Source organism: Scleropages formosus, chromosome 6, assembly GCF_900964775.1.
Source record: "Scleropages formosus chromosome 6, fSclFor1.1, whole genome shotgun sequence".
NCBI lineage: Eukaryota > Metazoa > Chordata > Actinopteri > Osteoglossiformes > Osteoglossidae > Scleropages > Scleropages formosus.
The window spans coordinates 14,811,086-14,834,463 of record NC_041811.1 but is presented as its reverse complement, the minus strand read 5'-3'; the positions used below and the strand labels follow the sequence as shown (position 1 = coordinate 14,834,463).

Sequence of the window (23,378 nt, the reverse complement as noted above, 5' to 3'; positions counted from 1 at the left end):
AAACTGAATTATGTGGAACATGCATTTAGAACTTAGTTAAAACATACCGGAGCCAAACCAAGCCTTTTTAACTTTATTAATTTATTTATTAACATTATATTTAAAATGGTCCTTTAATGCAGTTTTTTTTTTTTGTTTCTTTCAAGTGTAAAAATGGATACGGGGCCAGAAAATGTATAGATTGCAGGACAAGGCCTGTGAACATGCCATGCATGTAGTTTAAACATTTACCTTAAATATAAAGTGCTGAATTAAAGCTGCATCTGCTGTAGAACAGTTATATGGCTGATTTATACGATAATTTCATCCCGGAAAGTTTTTCTTCAATTTGGAAACAAGACTTGAAACATTTCAACAGCGAGATACCAAAGGTGAATTCATATCTCAGTTTATCCTTTTAGACATATGCTTATGTGAAAAGTCATTGAAGAAAGTGTTTTTTCATCACATTTATGTTTGCACTAAATAAAAACACACACACACAAATTTTCTGAACCGCTTGTCCCATACGGGGTTGCGGGGAACCGGAGCCTAACCCGGCAACTCAGGGCGTAAGGCCGGAGGGGGAGGGGACACACCCAGGACGGGACGCCAGTCCGTCACAAGGCACCCCAAGTGGGACTCGAACCCCAGTCCAACCCACTGCGTAAATAAAAACATAGTTTACTTATTTAAAAGAAAAACTTGATGCAGGACCTTTTTCTACTTTTGACAAAATAAAGTTTGAAGTTTTAAAATATGCACGTTGTTGGATTTACTATTTAAAAATAGTTTTAGATGTTACATATAGATATATAGATCTTTAACAGTTAGTACTGGACTTCTGTATTCTGGACAGTTAGACCACTCAACACTAGAGGGTGATCCAATTCCAGTGTGAGTCCCCCTCACCCTAACCCTAACCATTAACTGGTACTATGTATTTTACCTTACTGACAATAGTCAGTAACAGCGAGCCTCGTTAGACTTCTTGCCTCGTCATTACACAGTATTTTTTCAGATGTCAAACACAAAGAGTACAGAAAATGTATTTGTGTATGGAGAGTCACCTCACTCTAATTCAATACACATGTTTATTTAATTGGAAGAAAATCAAGCAGGCAAATGCACTCTCGCTGACAACCACCGATAATCTTTGCCAAAAGAGAAATGCATTAACACACCAACAACTCAGAAAAGTATTACGTGGAAGGGCAAGATTAATATGACTAATGACCGTGTGATGCCAGATAAAATGTTCTTTCTTGTTCTGCTTGCAATTCATTCAGTGCTATTTTGAATGCAGTGTGTTTTATTTAATTTCGAGTCCAACAAGCAGAACCCCTCTGGCGGTAACAGAGACTTTATAATGTTGATCAGAGAGGAAAGCTATTGGAACAAACGCTTGCGATGGAATTGTTTCTGGTCCATTTAGTCAGAGGAATGACACAGAAGGGCCCCGGATACCTCCCATCAGCAATCGCTTCATCTGGGCGGGGGACAGCTCCAGACGCAACTGTGCCTCTAGTCACTTCTGATCGTGTGATTCATTTATCTGTACCACCGACAGTGGCAACCAAGTCTTCAGACTATTAAACCAACATTAACTTACTGCGGCATCATCAATATACCGAGCATTCTACATTTTCTTTAGTAACATGGAAAAATTCTTTTGTCCCATCTACATATTCATGAGAGGTGCTACTTGAATCAGCTCTGAATCATAAACAATAAGTTCAACTGAAGAAATATGTAATTATATCCAAAAATCCATAAAGGCATTATAGAAAAGTCTTTAAAATAATTTTCTGAGTGATAACAAATAACTTTTCATCATCTCATCATCTTGCTGATATGCTTTACTAGCAGTTTCACTGCGCTAAAACTTTAGTATGCACAAATTGTTCCACACGCCGTATCACCAGATCAGACTGGGCTGAAAACTCACCTTCTCACTGGTGGTACAACCGAGAACCGGTGCAGTATTCACAGAGGCAGAAGACAGAGGGGCCGCCGAGGTTGTGGCCCGAGCAACCGATGAAGTTATGGCTGAGCACTGAGGAACGACTGATGCCATCAAGGAACTTCTGTCCCCTTCCTTTTTGTAAGTATCTCCAGGAATCTTGGAAGATCTCTCGATGACAGCCGACAAGAAGGTCTTGCTCACCAGTTTCGAATGCGTACCAGTGGGCTTGCCGACATCCACCTTGCAGGGTGCGCTGTCCGCTGTGCTGCTGCAGCTGTTGGGGCACCAGGCACTGGTGGCTTTAACCACAGGAAGCTGGCCAGCTGCTGGGTAAACAAAGTCCAAGGACTTGGCTGGTTCTTCACTGTTTAAAAGAGAAGTTGGAGCCTCGTTCAAGGGTGGTTCCCCTGCAACAGCAGAGAATGGAGGCAGTGGAGATCTGCTCCCTATGGCCAAGGACTGCTTTCCACTCATTGCCAAAGGGATTCCAGGGCGCACGGTCCAAATGGGAGATGCTGGGGGACTCCTTCTGTTTCCAAAGTCAAAGGGTGATCTAGCTGCGTTCAGAGGTGGGCCGCCTTGTTTACATGCATCTTCTCCTGCTGCATTTCCCTCGGAGCTGCGAGAGGTTGAGCAAAAGCACCCTGAAGTTCCTTCTTCTGTCTCTGCACCAGCTGCTGAGTTTGCACGGCCGACTAGCTCTGCGTTTCGAGTGGGTCCTTTCTCTGCGGGAATGCAGCAGGCAGTGGGGGCAGGACACAACGGCCCATCGTCCTTGGGGGCTGACTGCAGTTGGATGAAGAGGAAGGAAGTCTTGACCTGATGATGATCACCCATTTCCTCTATGAGAGGGTAATCTCTCTGAAAGCCACAGGGGAGGCGTTGGTGACCATGTGTGATGAGAAGGGAGAATGGAGGCTCCAGAGTTCATCTCTGTTTCTGCCACCGTCATGCTGCTGAGAAACAGCGGGATGCATGGAGGTACAGCGGTGAAATACGGTCATGCTACCATCAACAGAGAACTGACATTATGTAGTGAAAAAACACTCCTCTGACGTTTTCTGCACCAATAAGTTCAGATGGCACAGCTCTCAAAGATGTGGTCTAGGGGCAGTAGAAATTGCAGATATGTTCAGGTCAAGTCATAGTTTTTAAGCAAGCTTTTTTGCATTCAGTTTTTCAAAAACTGCAGAAGGTTTATGAAGATAACCATTTGCAATTAATACAGGAAACAGACACAGTTCCTGAGACAGCAGGTTTTCACCTGTTACTGCAGCAAAATGGATCGACGGCGCGTAAGATTAAAACTCTGACTATAAATGCTCCGTGTTCCAAACTACTTTTTGAACCATGGAAAATCAAGAAAACCAAATCACCTGCAGCTCTGCAGAAGACAAGATCACTTAAAGCAGTCCTTTTGAAGCCACTCTATATTTCCATGCTTCATCACATCATGTGCAAATAACAACAGTCTTTATGGCTGATGAACTTTAAATAGTCCTTAATGATAATAATAATAATATGTGTAATACACTAATCGCCAGAAAAAAAAAACATGAGTATAAAATAAACCAATTCATTTGTGCAGAAAGTGCTTTTCTATAAAAAATTGGGAAGGAAGTACTTTGAGGACAACTGACGTGACGTTGTTGCTTGCTCATCTTGCCGAGAAGGCGCGCCTCTTTCTAGTAAGAACTGAAAGGTATCTGGGCAGACAAGCTCTGAAATGCAAAAGTGAAAATAGCTTGACTGGGTTTCCACCTCCAGGGTGAAAAAAGTGACATCTGTATCACTTTATTACATTCACTTCCTTTTCTTTGACCTGGATGATGCATATGCATATCCAGCCAAGATTCGAAGCAGGCAAATAGCAATTTGTGTGTAAGAACAGCTTGCTTGGCAGCGCGGCGCACCACTGGTTTGAGGCCGGCGTGGGACCCCGCTCTTCTGTAGGTCCACTGCTCCGTCTTAAGCCACGGAGGGTTTTGCTCAGCAGAACAGCACCGATATGTGTGGCGGACAGCCAACACAATCTCCAGTACTGTTATTACCCCGGAGCCTAGGCTTAGGGGCCGTGCTTAATACCAGTCTGAAGTGGGATCTGCCTAATTCAGCGGTCGCTGTGTCCGATCCAAACACTAAAACACGAAGAGGAGACTGCCGTGCAACACCGGACGAGAAGCACCACGGGGTTTTCTGGTGCGTCTGGCCCATGCGGTTTGTGAATTGTCTTCGTATAATGTGCCCCTATGCATGCAGAAGAATGTGATGATAGAGCAGATGGTAATGGACTCTTTTAAAACCCTTTTTCACCAACCGCATGTATTACAGGCTTCCAGAATACGATATTTTGGGAGATTCTGCGCGGACAGACCGCTGCGGTAAGGTTTTACACAGCTTTAAGTAATTCCCAATTGTATGGATGCTTTGTCTGCAAACTGGCTCATGGTAAAGGTGCGAGTATTCAAAGGCCGAGACTTCTTGACTTGATTACCTGATCTCATTTGAATGAACAACAGCTAACCTACGCACACTTTCCACTATTTTCAAAGATAGCTCCTGCATGAAAATGTTACTGTGTCTTTATGAATTGGGTTACTTTGGATTACTTTCTAATATCTGTTTAAGCCCAAGTATATGTATACCCAAGCTCAAGTCAAAGCATATGTTATCAATCAAGGCTTTTTTGGCAATCATCTATGTCGTCTGCCAACCTTTTCCTTGGCAAGCGAGTTTTGAAGAGAAAACATATTAACACAAGCATCCTTTACTGCTCAGTAGAAACCCCTAAAGGCGAGACATAAAGACCATGGGCAGAAAACATTTTGCTGAGGCTAGTAAAAGTACCTATAAACATTTTTGATTAGTTAAACGTTTACAGGGCCTGGGCAACATCTGCAAATGTCAAACATGACTGGCTCTGTATTACTGAAACAAAACATCTTGGCAATTATACCATCACAGGGTTACAAAGAACACTTCTTTCATGCAGTTTCAGTCCTTCCTACCTTTTTCACTCAAAGCAGTAAATAGACCGCCACTAATGGTTTCACAATAAACGGACTGACTCGGCTGTCAAACGACGGCCCTCTCATAAAAGGAACTCGTCTTCGCTGCAAGGGAAATGAATTAATTTTCGTTCAAGGTACTGCGGCAGTCCACTGTTTGAAGGTGCTACCCTATACCTTAACAGTAAGTAGAGCTGCATGTCAGCGATTCTGCTTGTGCTTCTTTTCTACTTGCTGCGCCACATCTCATAAAAACGACGACTGTCAAGCTAGGATAATAATCTACGACTAGAAAGAACACCGACAAGTCATTCACGGTCCTTTCTATATTAAATATGCTACAGTATGACACGACCATTATGTGCTCCGTAGAACACGGCTGAGCGGAACTGTTTGGAAACTGTCATCCACTCTGACGCGTGTTTCTGCGGTGTTGACATAATGAAAGCCACGGTGGTGCTAAATATGGGCAGCCGACCAAAAAGCACAAGCGGGATAAAAGAGAGAGCGGGGGAACATTTTCCCAATCCGGCCTACGGCTCGTGGCTCCATCCCAGCTGAGAGAACTTTTTGTCCCAAACAACACTCCCTTTATTCAAGCTTTTCTGGTGGATGTCAGAAAGTTCCAGCAGTCACGAGCTCATGGGTGCTCACTTACCTGCTGTGATTGATTATGTCATCATACAATGTGTGTCTCTATAATCCAAAAGCATTGTGTTTATGTGTGCATATTCACACACACACACACACATTCTCAGAACCGCTTGTCCCATACAGGGTCGCGGGGAACCGGAGCCTACCCGGCAACTCAGGGCGTAAGGCCGGAGGGGGAGGGGACACACCCGGGACGGGACGCCAGTCCGTCGCAAGGCACCCCAAGTGGGACTCGAACCCCAGACCCACAGGAGAGGAGGACTGTGGTCCAACCCACTGCGCCACCGCACCCCCGTGTGCATATTCATGTGGGTCAAAAGAAAACAGTATATGTACCTGAGCCACACACACTGTCTGAAACCGCTTGTCCCGAGAGGGGTCGCGGCAAACCGGAGCCTGACCCGGCAACACAGGGCGCAAGGCCGGAGGGGGAGGGGATACACCCAGGACGGGATACCAGTCTGTCGCAAAGCACCCCAAGCGGGACTCGAACCCCAGACCCACCGGAGAGCAGGACCTGGTCAAACCCACTGCACCACGACCACCACACCCCCCTCAAACTGTACGTGCACCTCTTGCTTTTTGTCTAGCAGCAGGTAGCGCAGTGGTTACAGTAAATCCCTGGCAATCTGAAGGCTCTTACTTTAAGTCCCCCTCTTGCTGTGGTACCATTAGTCAAGGTACTTACCCTGAACTGATACAGTAAGAATCTACTGCTGTATAAATGGGTACATCGTTGTAAAGTTGACTCCCTTCCTGAGATGTCGCATCAATAGGTCGATATTGCTGCTGCTGCCAGAGTATCCAACGTACTATTTACAACGACAAGTGAACAGAGCAAAAAAGGTCTGCTACAACTTCAAATGAATGTAAATAAATGCATTACTTGTTGTGACCATATTATGACAGAATTAGAATGAATGAAATCTCTGAAAGAAAGTCTGAAAGTGTGGCTCCCTAGGCAGACAACTTATAGTTATAAATTACAAAATTTCAAGTCAATACCCGAGGTGAAACAAACTTTAAAAAAAGATAAAACTCTCAAATGAGTCAAATACACACAGTTCTCCTGCCAGGCTGCTTGTGCTCTGCGCACAGAGCTGAATTACTAGTCGAACTTCTCACCATGTCGCCCAGATCCATGTGTCGGACGCGCGGATGCTGCATTTCCATAAATGATGAACCGCCTTCCTCTATTTCCACAACAGGATAGCAGCGCTGTGCGCGGGCACGCTGACGGGCACCCGCCTTCCAAAGTGCGGCTCGCTCGCGCTCTGCGCGTGAGGAGTCGCTCCGCCACGCTGCGGGCGCTCGCGCTCAAACCGCGCGCGGGGGGCGGGGGGATGTCCGGCACCGGCGCTGCTCCGTCGCCTCTTCGCTCACGTGCGGACATCCGGGGCTGCGAAAGAGAGAGAAGTGGTGCGGTTCAGCTCTGCGACGGTCGCTTAGTGTTGGTGTTACAATCAATGTCTGTAAACTTAAAACTGGGTTATCGATATGTTTTAGTTGTAATTACAGTCACAGTTATGAATTAAGAAGCGAATTAACTGCAGGAGCAAGAACAAGCTGACCAACTTTTTTGAAAAAATTCTCCTGTTTTTGACAATGATGGGATTCTGACCACCGTTTTCCCCCTTCGTTGCTTTAGAGAGAGAATCCAGGTCAAATGCCTCCACGAATTCACAAATAAAGTAAAATTTGCCCTTTCATTTTTTTTTTCAGTCTTTCCTGTGAAATGATACTACAAAACACGTGTCATATTGACACTGGTAACATTACTGTTGAAAGCAGTTGGCAGAGACTGCGGCTCCTCAGTACAGGGCAGGCCCGCGTTGTACCGACAGGAAATGTCGGTGGACCTTTACGTTTACAGAAACGCTTGAAATGAAACTTATATTGAAGAAAAAATGAAAGACACCAATGCTGGCACCTGGATATCATTAGCATCCTACCTGTAGTTACGGTAAATTAGCTACTTTGGATACACGGTCTGGTGCGACTGGATTCTTGTCCAGCCTGGCAGGAGCCCAGCTGTGCTTTCCGAACCAGACTGAACCGTTTGCTCTTTCCACTTGCGTTCTCTTTCGAGTCAATCTGCATTACAACCTCAGATCAAATATGACAGATGACCTTTTGAGCCTGGGTAGCGTAAAATTAGTAACTTCTAGTAGGTTTTTTTTTTCACTCTTTTTTTAAATGAATATGGTATTACCGTAAGTTATTTTACACATCAGATGTTCATTCCAATCAGTTCGATATGGACATGAATTTGGTTGGCCTCAATTCAATCAGAAATATTTTAGGACAGTCTTATCACATTGAGGTATTCAGAAAGTCTTATAAATGCATTTTGCATAAAACAAGCTAGTAGTATCACCTCATAAAGATTTTATAAGTTTTCAGAATCATTGAGACAGTTGTCGGTTGCACTGTTTTGGAAGGACCGGTTAATTACGGTCATCCAAAGGAGTGCCGGTTTGAGGGATCCACATCAGCGAAGCAGATAACCTCAGTGATGGGCGATGTTATTACAGTTCATTGCCTATTATAGCACTGCATTATTTTGGAAGGATAAATAAGTCTTATGTGCCACATATTTAAAAAATGTTCATCTGTATTAGTGGGTGAATGGATGAGTAAGTGGGAGTGTGCGGTGGCGCAGTGGGTTGGACCGGGTCCTGCTCTTCAGTGGGTCTGGGGTTCAAGTCCTGCTTGGGGTGCCTTGCGACGGACTGGCGTCCCGTCCTGGGTGTGTCCTCTCCCCCTCCGGCCTTACGCCCTGTGTTGCCGGGTAGGCTCCGGTTCCCCGTGACCCCGTATGGGACAAGCGGTTCTGAAAATGTGTGTGTGTGTGTGTGTGTGTGTGGATGAGTAAGTGTTTGTGTGTGTGGTTTCCCTGCGATGGATTGGCGTCCTGTCCAGGTCGTAGACCCCAGCCTTGCACACAGTGATTCCAAGATAGGCTCCGAACTATAACTCCAAAATGTGTTGTAACTTACTGTAACTCATTCCGTAATGTATGGGAAAAAGTTAAAAAGATTTCATCAACAATTCTGAAGCTCATATGTCTTGACAGGCCAGGGACCCGAAGATGTGCAAAATAATTTTGTCTTAAGCAGTGTATATTCACCAGTGCTTCATACTTGTTGAAGCAAACAACTTCAAGTGACAGAGCTAGATTTTTAAGGAACTGAAAATCTGCATTCCATTAGGATAACCCTACTCGATGTAAAGAATATATGGGAGAATTATTGTTAAATGGTTTACTAAATCAAGAACTGAAATGTGTGTATATATACAGTATATTGTACTGTAAAGCTGTGAAAGAGAATACATGAATGAAAAAATTATTGGTATCAATTAGTATCGGTTCCTTGTGATCTGGAGCACATATCCTGCAATACACTCTAAAGCTCCTCGCACGCTCTACATTATTAGTTTTCAAGAGGGAAAAAAAATCAAACAGAGAACTGCTTCTTTAAAGAAGTCTCTAGTCTTACAGCCCCAGTTGGAGCAATTAGAACAGATCTCCTTCCTGGATTTTTCCCTAGAAACTATTCATCCATACTGGCAGCTCAGCTTGAATTTATTAACCGTTGCCTTCTTTCTAGTCTGCTTCCTGTTAAACTGGAAAGCTTTCAGGGAGCTAACACCCGTCCCCATTGAGCAGCACATCGTCCACCTGAGATAGCAGGCAGTGCACAATGGAACCTCTGTTCTCTAACACCATTGCACATTAAACGGTCTGGAGCCATAATGAGTCGTAACCAGCATATCTGAAGTGGAAAATATTATGCACTGTCTTTCTCTGAGTTACTTTGCTATTCACACCCAGGACCGATCAGTTTCCCACTTTACTCGAGCTTACGACTGTGCTACCAGCCACACGTTTTTTTGTGTGCTTGAAGTTACTCTACTGGTCGATGGAATAAGTGTCATGGAGAATGTGAGTTAATTTGTCAGACTCTAAGTGCATTTTTGAAGTTCATGTTCAAGGTTTACATGTGAAAGCGTTATGTCAAAAGTCACAAAAGCATTAAACACTTCTGACTACCAAGGCATGGGCTACAAAGTGAGGAGAGCATTTAATTTTTCAGAATATGTTCTGGGAGAAACACATGCAAGAAAACATTTGAGCATAAAAATGGTTAACTGAGCAGATTCCTGACTAACTCCATTGTTTGTAAACTCTTGTTGCCCGTTGACTTCAAATTCCCATCACTGACTCCAGAATGTTGGATTCTTGGCTCCAAGCATCTTACGTACTGAGAGGACCAGTTCTATGTTGAAGTTATTGTAGCTGAAAAGCACTTGCAGAATAACTGAGTGTTTTATTCATTACAGCTTGGTAACGAGAATTCGAAAAAAGGAGGGAAAGGCTTTTCGGTGACACCGAGCTCTTGCTGTAATCATATTGTCTAAATAAAATGCTCCTACAACAACAACTGCAACTTTATCAGACCGCAGTAATGATGCAACGGAATTAAAGTCACGTGGAACGTACTTGGGCACTGAAGACCTGGTAAAAACACGTGTACAATTGTCCAAAGTGCAACACAGTGACAAGACACTGCTGAGGAGGGCCGCTCTCTTTCACAGGATTGGAAACTAGGCCATGGTGTTTTAAAATATGTGTTTTCTACTTATTTGAGGTCAAAGCTAATTAGCTCAAGAGTGCTCCTAAAAATAAAGAACTGGGTCATCCAGTGTCATAAGAATCTAGCATGGTGCCTTGCTCAGGCCTAAAGTAGGGTAGTGGTTTATATGCCTCACAGGAAGAGTTTTATTATACAAATAAAACATTGCTACTTTAATTTATAATGGATTGTGTTACTTGCAAATTTAGTTTCATAAGATGGTGTCCTTCAACAGTTTAGGCATTAAGAATTCAAATGACAATACAAGTACAAGTTGTTGTGTTACATTACATTTAGCAGACACTTTTCTCCAAAGCAACTTACAATGAACTCTATGTAGTGTTACTGGTCAACCCACCTCATTCCCTAAGGTGACTTACACTGCTAGATACACTACTTACAATGGGACACTCATCCATACATCAGTGGAACACACTCTCTCAATGGGTGAACTTGAACAGCACATTTTTGGACTGTGGGAGGAAACCAGAGCACCTGAAGGAAACCCACACAGACACAGGGAGAACATACAAACTCCACACAGACTGAGGGGGGTCAAACCTAAACCCTCCTGCACCACCCAGGTGCTGTAAGACAGCAGCGCAACTCACTGTGCCACCATGCTGCCTGTGCTAAAACATGTATCTGAAAAAACCGTTACTAAAAAATAAATGTTTTCTTTTATTGACATTGACTACAGTATAAATACTGTACATTCACAATGTTCATTGAGTTGATTAAGAAAACAAAACAAAAAAATACGTTTAAGACATTCCTGATCTGTTGAAGTAAAGCCCTTCATTTTTAACGAAACATAACTGAAATTCCACAGGACTGGCATGAGGGAACTGATCCCAGTGTAATGTGTCATATCCTCTGATATTTAAAAAAAAAATGGTTGTCCAGGGCAGGGGGTGCAGTGGCGCAGTGGGTTGGACTGCAGTCCTGCTCTCTGGTGGGTCTGGGGTTCAAGTCCCGCTTGGGGTGCCTTGTGGCGGACTGGCGTCCTGTCCTGGGTGTGTCCCCTTCCCCCTCTGGCCTTACGCCTTGTGTTGCCGGGTAGGCTCCGGTTCCCTGTGACCCCGTAAGGGACAAGCGGTTCTGAAAATGTGTGTGTGTGTGTGTGGTTGTCCAGGGCAATCTGAAAGGTATGTGAAGTGAACACATACTCTTTGGTAACTATTGCTGTGGTATATTTCACCACAAAGTTTCAGAGGTTGAAAGTGTGAGGTGAAGGATCGGTTTCAGAAGCTTACTGAAGGTACTTCGCACTGGGGATGTATGGCTTTAGCACGGTGTAAAGGACAGGAGGCTGTAGGAGGACTGTGGACATGTTACTGGATGATCTAGGAGAATGTGCTCTACAGTGGTACTCTTGAGGTACAGATGGTTATGTAAATTAGAGTTGTTGCCTTGCAATTGGTGGACCTAGGTTTGAATCCCACCTCCTGTTAGTACCTTGAGCAAGATACCTTTCCAAAATTCTTCCAGCAGAGATTACCTATTATGTCGGGAGGTACACTGACACTGATCGCGTGTTACTGTAACGTCCAAGCATGGACGAAAGGGGTGATCATCTCAAACGCAGAGTGCATTTAACAGTGCCCATTGCAATTTGAGAAACAGTGCAGAGCTGATACCATGACCATGAAACAAAGAGAGGCACAGGGTATTTGCACAAAGGCAGCAAATGAAAGAGGGATACATGAATGGAACACGGAGGTGTGACGGAATACAGAACTGGAACATGGGACCTGCAGGAGGGAAGATAGATGCCTGGTGCAGACAAGATAGGAACTCGTGACTGAAACACAAATCTCCACGGCACAGGTCTTGGGAAACTGGTGAGTGAGCAAGGATTGCAAGGATATCACAAGGAAAGGCAGTAGAGACCTGATCAAGAATCCACAACCTTCGGCATGTTCTTTGCTACTTTTATACCTGTTGGTTGTTCATTATCATATTACCAGGAGGTATGGTGGTTTTCACTGATGGGACAGAGTTACACTGCCTATGGTGGTGTCACTGGAGGTGTTACTCATCTGGGCCCTGACATTACCCAGCTGTTTTCATAGGCAAATCATTGAAGGTACTTCAGAGAAGAGTGTCTGGTTAAATACGTAAACATGGTGGAGTGGATTGGTGGTCAAGACACTAGACATATTAAACTGTGCTTCTGAACAAAACACTTTATATTTATTTACTTAGCAGATGCTTCTGTCCAAAGTGACGTACAGTGATTATTAACTGGTATTTCACTGACATCTCTGACCAAGATGACTGACAGCACTGATAGATACACAACAGTAAATACCCTACGATTATCTGTTAAATTTACACTCTGGAACAATGTAGAGTAACTCACACACTCACGCGCTACAAGCAATTTAGAGTAAAAAAATTCACCTGGAACAGGTCTTTGGGAGGAAACCTACCCATACACAGCAAGAAGATGCAAACACCTTACGCCATTGAGCTATATTCAAAGTTGCGTTCAAATGCACAGCACAGGGGCTGTGAGGCACCAGGGTTACCTGCTGCATCACCTTTTACCACAGAGATTGATTTCCTTTGGATATACCTATAAATCTTCAGAGCTAACTGTTTATTGTCTTTTTCTAAATTCAGCGAAAACAGGTGGGATGATAGTTGTCTCGGATTTTTGTGTGCTCTCTAAATGAATACGCCAACCAAGTTTGCAAGAGACAAAACAAATGCAAATGTTAGAGGTAAAATCCATGGGACGCCTGGATGGAGTGAGCACAAATCAGTCCAAACCAGCCTTTGGTTAGTGGTAAAAGCAGTTCGCCTCCGAAATTTGCTCTGGGGGCAAAAGAGAGGTTAATGAGTGGCACTCCAGGATTTATGGAATGCGATATTCAGAATTCACATTAAAACAATCACTTCAGCCCATTCTGACAGGCTAGGGGAGACCCAGATGTTGACCCCATCCGACTGTGGGTCAGCCTAATTGCAGTAGATGGTGTTTGCAGGAAATTCCAAGGAAAACAGGCCGAGGTATGAAAGGGAGCCTCTGTTCACCAGCTGGGCGCTCTGTACAATCACCCTTTTCGGCATAGACCACACGCTAAGTCTGCCGTGTTGTACCCTACATCATAAATATGAAATAAAAGTTACGATCGCAATTTTTCATGCTGAAACAAGATGCATCTGCATTCGTGAGGAATCAATCTAAGAAGGAAAATTGAAGGGGCCGGAGAATACGGTCTCCCTTTTCCCACGCAGCAGCACACTGAAATGACGAAATAATGAAATCTTTGTCTTTCTTTAACTGCTGGTGTAATAGCTGGGCTCAGTTTATTTAAGTACTTTCACTAAGATCGTGTTAGACATCCCCAGCTGTAGGAAAAATTGTTCTGAAGCAGTATTACCATAAAATATGTCTTCGTTGCGAAACAATCTGCCGCCACGGATATTTACAAATATGCCTTTCCTAGATGAATAAAATTGTGTACTGCTTCAGCAAAAGGTGGGACAAAGAGTAATTCCTCATTAAACGTTTGGTGTCCCATGTCTATGTGGCAGGATGTAGCTCTAAAGTTCCTTTCGTAAAGATGCTTTGCTGTAGTACTCATATTGGAATCGGAATTCAGAATCGGAATGAGCTTTATTGCCAAGTATGTTCACACATACAAGGAATTTGTCTTGGTGACAAAAACTTCGACAGCACAGACAGAATGACAGTGACAAGACACAGATAATAAAAATAGAATAAGTGAATAAAAAAATAAAAAAATAAAAAAAATAAAAAATACACAATATGTTCTGGAGGCAAAAGAGAGGTTGCAATAGAGAATAAGAACTTTTGTTGCAGAGGTCATAAGGGTTCCCAAGTCTGCCGCTGTAGACGCTGCAGAACTACGTCGTCACACTCGCACACTGGAGAGACATACTTATTAGCTGGATCAAATAATAGATCAAAACCACAGAAGCATGATAATGCATCCAGTTTTAGCAGTAAAATCGCTGCATTCTGTCCTCCAAGGCTGCAGTGCGAGATTTGATAATACAAGAAGGCAAGAAAGTACATAAATGGATAAACACATAACTGCAGGCAAATAAGTCACGTTAAGGAACGGACGCCAAGAGAACGTGTGAACATTATCAGAATGCAGTTCAGTTTCCCTCTTTGTGGAAAACAGAGGAGACTTTGAGGGCCGAGTTCTCGTGAAGAGGGGCAGAGAGGGAGGAACAGAGAAAGCCATTCACAGTATCTGCAGGGGTAAGCGCTCCATCCGCAAGGGAGGGCTGAAGGCCAACCATTGACTGCTGGTTGTGCTCTGCGACCTTGACCTGGAACAGCATCGCCCATGCCAGCTGACATGACCCTGTGACTTGCCATGTATTGCCAAAAAAACAAAACAATAAATTATCCCACGGGGGCAGTTATTGAACTGAATACAGGAGTGTAAACCGAGCATAGATTTCACTCTTATATGTGAAAGGAGCCATAGCACACACAACTGTTACCTTTCGGTTGTTATGTTGTTCCCTTTACATTAATTTCTTCAGTGTTTTGTTAACCTTCATTATTTTGGTGAGGATTTCCTGTAAGACCTTCAGATTGTTTTTCCTCTCCTCCACAGTATTTGTGTTTTCTAGGTATCTTTATACAGTATTTGACGCTGCTTTGTGGACACTAAATGGTCAGTTATTAAAAAAAGCCAAAGCGAAAATAAATAAATATGAGAAATGTAAACAAAGGAAGAATGATATGACATCAAAGTGGACCGAAGTTCTCCTGCAAATGACCAGCTTTTCACTCTACTGACTGAATGTTGCGTTGAAGACTTCTGAATAGATGCTGAATCCTTCTTGCTCTTCCCATTTCTAGTATATTTTGCTAAAAGAAGCAAAACCCCAGGAACGAAATACGAGTTAGAAGCGGTAATGTGATAAATGCCGCGCTGAGTGCTGCAATTAAATCTGCTTCAGGCAAACCACCTCGACTTGTGATTCACCTCCTGTTTAGAACCAAGTTCTTCCAGATAAAGCTACAACATTACTCATAGATAGCATATCAGTCATTTCTTAGGTCTGCTGCCCTCTGAGTATTTACCTTAATGGTTAAAACAGTGACGTGAGTCTGTTATAATTTGGGTGACCTTTTTTTTCTTCATTCATTTTCTGAGTCTTCATCGGTGCTTCCTGTGTTGATTTTAATTTGTCCACAAAGGGGGCCGTTATCTGAAGCCAAGGGTCTGACCCAGCGCTCTGCTTGTTCAGTCTTGCTTCCTGCCAATTAGTGAATGGGTTGATGCCTCCCTGGCAACGAAGACATCTCAAACTCCGCCATCAGAATCAGCTCCAAGCACCGTGTTGTGAACAGGGCCATTTACATCTCTGCGGTCACCAGTTTCTGCTGACAACTGCCAACCAAAAGAGGGTTGATCACATATGCACACAAAGCACTAATTTAAATGCATCTCAGTAAGACCTTCAGCTAAACATCTCACAGCTTGTGTATTTATATTCCAAATATGGCCCCGTAGTGACATTACAGGGCTGGAAAACTACAGAAATGAAAAGAATGCATTGTCTTCATATGTTCAGTTATGGGGCAGCAGAGTGGTGCAGCAAGAAGCATTGCTGCCTCACACCACACGGGTAGTGTGACAGAATGTCGATTCGATCCCTGCTCGGTCTCTGTAGTTTGCATGTTCCTCCTGTGTTTGCGGGGGTTTCCTCCGGATGCTCCGGTTTCCTCCCAATGTCCAAAGACATGCAAATTCAGGTGGATGGATGATACTAAATTGCACGTAGTGTGTGTGTGTTTGTGTGTGTGTGTGTGTGTGTGTGTGTGTGGGGCTACCTTGTGATGGAATGGTGTACCTCCCTCAGCTTTGTCCCCAAGGATTCCAGCATAGGTGCCAGTTCACCATGACAAGTGGTTATTTAAATCGGACGGATGTTCAACTGTTTCCTCAAAAACGGTCATATTTCATTTCTGCGGCATGACTATGCCTCTGTCATAACTACTTTGATGCTCATTCATTCATTCACTCTTGCAAAACGTTTGTCCGAACAGCCCTGTAAAGATGGTAGCACAAGATGCAAGGTGGGTTAAGTCTAGAACCTGATAACAGTTCATCCCAAAGTAGACAAACTGCTCCAAGTCACCAGTTCACCTGAGCTGCACATTTCTGGGCTTCAAAGAGAAGGACAGACAGAAGCCTGGAAACATACGCAAACTTCAAAAAGACAGAACCAAAGTTAAACCTATAACTCTGTAGTCGTGAGGTGTCGCTGTCACACCTTGTCGAGAGTAACCCTAACTCCAGTGTCTACGGACAAGAGATCGCCCTCATCCCTCTCCCTCGTTCCTGTCTTCGTGATCCTGACCCTTGCCGTTTCTCTTCAACCACGTCTCTCGACTCATCCTTCGGGACCACATCTGCGAATCGCCCGACTCATGCCTGACCCAACAACGGTTTTTGCCTTTCCCCTTTGGTTTTTCTCGAATAAACGCACCCGCATTTGGGTTCAACGGCAACATTGCCTCGCCTTCCCCTCGCCCGAGATGACAGTCGACGTTACGTGCTGCACCACAAAGAACCGCTCAAAATGAAGTTGGTAATTGCGAGTCTGTGTTTGTTCGTGTACTGAAAATATAAAAGACACACTAAAAAGAACATATTGCGCTATTAAATTTGCATAAATTACCGGTGCTTTGGTTTTCCAGGTAAAGGGCTGCAGTTTAGTTTTCAGTGATGTTGTCAGGGGTTATGTAACTAAAAGCTCTACAGGAGGGGCCACTACTGTACAGTTCATGGAAAACACGTTTATGAGTTGTTTAGTTAGGCTCCCTCAGGCTATGAGCATCCAATTGTGAAAAATTAGTTCATTTGCAAAAAAAGCTTTTGTTGAAGTGAGCATGTCAACGAGGTCCAATTATGTGGAAAAGTGCCCCTGGGTTGGTAATAATTTGATTATCAAAACAAATGCTCTTGTTTAATGAATGAGTCCTTGTTCAAAGAGGGGTTGCTTGCAATTAAACTGGTTACTCTCTTATTAGGGAGGTGTGAAAAAGTGGCCTTAGAGTTTGGTAATTGGAATTTTAGCAGCACAGACTACACTATACTTACGGATATGAATTAGCTGATTTTTATTTTATATTTTTTATTTTATATTTATATTTGAGAGTGGGCGCGGTGGCGCAGTGGGTTGGACCGGGTCCTGCTCTCGGGTGGGTCTGGGGTTCGAGTCCCGCTTGGGGTGCCTTGCGACGGACTGGCGTCCCGTTCTGGGTGTGTCCCCTCCCCCTCCGGCCTTATGCCCTGTGTTGCCGGGTAGGCTCCGGCTCCCCGTGACCCTGTATGGGACAAGTGGTTCAGAAAGTGTGTGTGTGTGTGTGTGTGTGTGTGTGTGTGTGTGTGTGTATTTTACTGTAGCAGCAAAAGATAGGGGGTGGCATGGTGGTACCATTTGTAGCACTGCTATCTCACTGCACCAGGGCTGTCTGAGCACAGGATTGAATCCGGCTCACTCTGAGCGGAATTTGCATGTTCACCCTGCATCTGTATGGGTTTCCTTTGGGAGCTCTGGTTTCTTCTCACAGTCCAAAGACATGCATTTCAGGTTAAGGTGACTCTGAATCACCCATAGTGTGTGTGTGCATATGTCTGGCTACCCTGTGATGGATTGAAACCTCATCTAGGGTGTACCCTTACTGGCCTAGCACCCAGTGATTCTAGGATAGGCTCAAGGTCACCACAGCTGAGACAAGAACAAGAAGGAAACAAAATGAGTGGGTAAAAAATAGAGCCTCACTCTAATGTACAGTGGCAGTGTCATGCGGAACCGAAGCCACGGGGAAGGCTGGACTCAAGCGCAGGATTGTTTATTTGGAACCGAGGAGTCAGGGGAGCTCTCGTTGTCGGGGATGATCGAAGAGTCGGGCGATCGGCGGTCAGAGTGGGAGCGAAGATCCGTAGACGAAGTCAGGGGGCGAGGCGAATGGTCAGAAGCCGGGGAACGAAGAACAGAAACCGGGAACGAAGGAGACCGGGACATAGGCGCAAAGGAGGACGGTTGTCTCGATGACATTCCACAAGGGCGTAGGGGCTGAGGAGGGTCTTCGAAAGCTGAGTGCTCTGATCGTCATCAGGTGCCCGATCGGCGTCAGGTGCCGTTGATTGCGGCGCGGGTGTGGACGTGACAGGCGGGACCCGGCCTGGGATTTTAACTGGAAATATTTATGTAAGAGGTGCGGTTCTTAATGACTGTGCTACCTGTGCAAAACATCGTGGTTCAACAGTAGCTGTGGAACTTTCAGTCCTGCCTTGTTGTAGATTCAGTTTAATTTAAACGTAGCTTTTGGCGACTGCTTCTACCTCATAACATGCTCAGTTGAAAGTCAAGCATTTTCTTCAGGTAGGAAGCTGAAGTGCCCTCGTTTCACATGTCAGACATGAGTAATGCTTGTGATATTCAGGACTCTGCTACGTAGGGCTAAGGGCTCCACCTCTGTGTGCTATCTCATCTCCACCAGCAGGCTCATTTTCAGTAATGGACTCTTTCTCTTTCTGGTGGTCAGATGCATCCACCCCATCGTGCCCCAGCCAGATCGTCATTCTCTGGGGGACCGTGAAAGGACATCTTTACCACGCCTGCAGAACGCCCAAAATCTTGACATCAAACACCGCTGCTGATGTACGAACAGCCAGAAGCCACCTCTAATTACACTGTGATACCGGCTCTAAAATAGCCTCACACACTCATACGATAACATCGGCGGCTGCATAAACACTGACAAATTATAGAGTTCCGCTCAGAGAAGTATCAGGAAATGGTTATTGCCTTTGAGCTAATGCCCAGTGCCATTCCAGATGTTATGTTTTGTAAACAGGTAGCAAATGAACACGTAAGCTTATTGTATTGCTGTTCTACTGTATGAGGCATTCCGAGTTGCAGATGGATATTTAAGTTGGTTCAGTTGACCCCCAGCACTAAAATTTTCAGTTTTCCCATATCTTCTCTTGCTATGATACACATTATATATTAGGAAACTAGTTTGATGATGAACGTGGTGTTTTGTGTACTTGGTAGTGGTGTACTGGCCCATTCTACAGCGTGTCTTCAGTGCTTTTGAAGTCTTGCTCTTTATCACAACCACACTTGTTCAGCATCTATTTTTAGTGCTTCTTAAGGCTTGAGGTATATGGACGTAGGGACGATAACACATAAGTACACACAAACTGGTGTAATGCAATGAATACAAATGAGAAGTCTGGGTCACAGACATTTTTTAAACATTACTTTTACATTTATTTATTTAGCAGACGCTTTTCTTCAAAGTAACTTCCAATGAACTCTATGTAGTGTTATGAGCCCACACACCTTACTCAACAGGGTGACTTACACTGCTAGATACACTACTTACACTGAGTCACTCATCCATACATCAGTGGAACACACTCTGTGTCACTCACACACTGTGGGTGAACCTGAACAGCATGTCTTTGGACTGTGGGAGGAAACCAGAGCACACGGAGGAAACCCACGCAGACGCGGGGAGAACATGTAAACTCCACACAGACTCAGCAGGGATCAAACCCATGCCCTCTCGCACCACCCAGGCGCTGTGAAACAGCAGTGCTACTCACTTTTATACATTAACTAATTTAGAAAATGCTTTTGATGTACAACTTGGATCAAAGAAAGACGCATTTTACAACAGACGAAAAACTTTAGATGACAAGCACACAACTGTCAAAGCACCATTGTCTGAGTCTTCAATTTCTCTCGTACACATCATTCAATGAGCTGCCTGTGGGAGTGAGACTCAGGTAGCAAATACACAGATGATCACAACACAAAATGAGCTTTACCCAAATACAGTGACTAAATACACGACCACGTGTTATTTTAGTGCAATCATAAATTTAATACTTAATCCCCCCCACACAGACACAAACCTAAGTTAGACCCAAGTACATCACACGCTTATTTAGTTAACTACTCTGGCAAATATTTTTTTTTTCTACATTTAAATATTTGCTGCACAGTACATAATCACGACTGCAATTTGCAGAAATGTATTATGACAAAACTCAAGGGTGCTACATCCGCGGCAGCCGTCAAACTGGGGACCTCCCTTCTCATATGACACTTTCTAATCTAATAATGTTCTCAGATCATTTCTTTCTCAGCTGGGAAATCATGGCAATCCAACCAAAGTTGTGACTTAAATTAAAAGTTATCACCCTGATTTAGACAGACAGTGTGAGTGCCGGAGGCTATGCTGAATTGAGCCTCAGTAGGGCCCTATAGTAAGACAAAAATCCACCCAGGCTAGAGACCAGCACTTCGATCATCTTAATCTCTCCACACCAGTAACACCAGCAAGTGTCTTCCAGATATTGAAAAGCAAAATCTGGATTCATGTGTCTCAGAATTCGTCAGTGATATTCTGGCAGTAGTTTACTCCAGATTTTTTTTCCCTCATGCTAACAAATAGGTTACATAATTTTTTGTACATACCTCATTAGGATAACAGAAAAATTATCTACAATAGCCTTGATAAAAATTCCAGGTCAGGCTATCTCAGTGTCATATGGGGCCGAGAGAATTGGGACGGCAGGACCCAAGTGTGGAGTCGTTCGTCTGGATTCAGGGGATTAAGGCAAGTTCTCAGAGTCGAGGACAGGCGAATGGTTGGTCAATTGGCGGTTGGAGTCAGAGCGAGGATCCATGGACGAGGTCAGGGGATGAAGCGAAAGGTCGGTCGGTCTGCGGTCGGCGTTGGAACGAAGATCCGTGGACATGGTCGGGAAACAAAGCGAAGGGACGAAAACCGGAAGACGAGAACGGAGGACAAGTGTTGAGTGTGCACTGGACATCATGAAGTGCTTCGAGAGGCTCGTCATGAGGCACATCAAGACCCTGCTTCCCCCCTCGCTGGACCCCCTGCACTTTGGGTATCGTCCCAAGCGTTCAACAGACGACGCCATCGTCACCACCCTCCATCTACACATCCACGACTGTGTAGCAATGCACAGCTCGAACCACATCATCAACTTTGCCGATGAGACGACCGTGGTGGGTCTCATCAGCAAGAACGACGAGTAAGCATACAAAGAGGAGGTGTATCAGCTAACGGACTTGTGCAAAGCCAACAACCTGTCCCTGAACGTGGACAAAACAAAAGAGACGGTTGTTGACTGCGGGAGAGCATGGAGTGATCACTCTCTGCTGAAGGTCAACGGCTCTTTCGTGGAGATCGTCAAGAGCACCAAATTCCTTGGTGTTCACCTGGCAGAGAACCTCACCTGGTCCCTCAAAACCAGCTCCATAGCTAAGAAAGCCCAGCAGTGTCTCTACTTTCTGCAAAGGTTGAGAAAGGCCCATCTCCCACCCCCCATCTTCACCACATTCTACAGAGGGACTATGGAGAGCATCCTGAGCAGGTGTATTACTGCCTGGTTTGGTAGTTGCACTGTTTCAGATCGCAAGACCCTGCAGCAGATAGTCAGGACAGCTGAGAAGATCATCTGGGTCTCTCTTCCCTCCATCATGGATGTTTACACCACACGCTGCATCCGCAAAACCACCAGCATTGCGGATGACCCCACACACCCCTCACACAAATTCTTCACCCTCCTGCCGTGTGGTAAAAGGTACCGAAGCATTCGGGCCTCATGACCAGACCATGTAACAGTTTCTTCCCCGAAACCATCAGACTCCTCAATACTCAGAGGTGACACTGGAACTGTTGTCCTGGTTTAGTAATTATTGTCCTGTTCTAGTAATTGTTGCAATGTCTAGCACTGTCTGCACAAGTCTTGCACACACACTGTGTTGTTTTATGTAGCACCATGATGGTCCTGGGGGAACGCTGTTTCGTTTCACTGTGTACTGTCGTATACGGTTGAAATGACAATAAAGCCTCTCGACTCATGACTTGACTTGACTATTGAATACACAGTCACCAGTTCACCTGAAACACATCTCTTTGAACTATGGCAGGAAACCAGAGCACCCAGAGGAAACCCACATGGACACAAGTAAAAACACAAATGGAATAAGTCAGACTCAAAGTCATTTTTAAACCCACAGCCCAGGTATTGTGAAGTACCGAGACTACCTACTGCACCACCAGCGGTGCCCAAATTTTGGTAAGAAAGGGATCATATCAGATGGGTGCGCTGGTGCAGTGGGTTGAACCATGTCCTCCTCTCTGGTGGGTCTGGGGTTCGAGTCCCGCTTGGGGTGACTTGCGGCGGACTGGCGTCCCGTCCTTGGTGTGTCCCCTCCCCCTCCGGCCTTACGCCCTGTGTTACCGGGTAGGCTCTGGTTCCTCGTGACCCCGTATGAGACAAGCGGTTCCGAAAATGTGTGTGTGTGTGTGTGGATCATATCAATATGTTTTCACAAAATTTTATGGAGTTTTTCAAAGCTCCAGAACTCAACAGAGGCGCACAAAACCGTACAGCTGAAAGCTTACGAGCCAGTCATAAAACACTATTAGGGTAATTTGTCATTTGAGTACTTTGGCGTCACCATAATTATTGTGACATAGCACTGACTCGTAACATACAAAGTCTGATAAAATCAGAAAAAGCTATGCATTTGACTTCGACATTACAAGCAGATATTCCCAAACACTGATTAAGTTACGGGGGGCGCAGTGGTACAGCGGGCTTGGCCGGGTCCTGCTGTCTGGCGGGCCCGGGGCTCGAGTCCCACCTGGAGTGCCCTGCGACGGACTGGTGTCCCATCCTGGGTGTGCCCCCACCCCATGCCCTGTGCTGCCAGGTTAGGCAATGGCTTGCGGCGACACCAAGCGGGACGAGCGGCTTCAGCTAGCGCGCGTGTGTGATTAAGTTATCCATCAGGGTGACCTGGAGCCCCTACGCCCAGCAACTCTGGGAGAGGCCCTGGCTGGACTGCCCCGACCCAGACCAGGAGAAGCAGTTAGATCCAGTACTGGGCAAGAAGCTCATATTTTTGTTCCTGTGAAGCAACTTCCGAGCCGTCAGACCACTGGGACTCTGTCTGGGGAGGGGGGGGGACTACATGGAGCACCACCTTCTCCATCTCCTCACTTGTTAACAAGTAGCAAAAAAAAACAATCATTAACACGTAGCCTACAGCGATCATTAAACGGCGCCT

General features: G+C 44.9%; 1 protein-coding gene across 3 annotated transcripts in view; it reads right to left on the bottom strand.

The window, feature by feature from the left end:
- psd3l (pleckstrin and Sec7 domain containing 3, like) overlaps positions 1-6,884 on the bottom strand; it is a 112,732-nt gene extending 105,848 nt beyond the window's left edge. The window contains exons 1-2 of one of the 3 annotated variants that reach the window (XM_018744772.2): positions 6,733-6,884; positions 1,928-2,901 (exon numbers count right to left, since the gene is read on the bottom strand). In XM_018744772.2, coding sequence (XP_018600288.2) covers positions 1,928-2,782 — 855 coding nt within the window. In that variant the 5' untranslated portion in view covers positions 2,783-2,901; positions 6,733-6,884. The remainder of the gene's footprint in view (positions 1-1,927; positions 2,902-6,732) is intronic. The other 2 variants (XM_018744771.2, XM_018744773.2) reach the window with 2 other exon arrangements.
- Between the last annotated feature and the right edge of the window lie 16,494 nt (positions 6,885-23,378).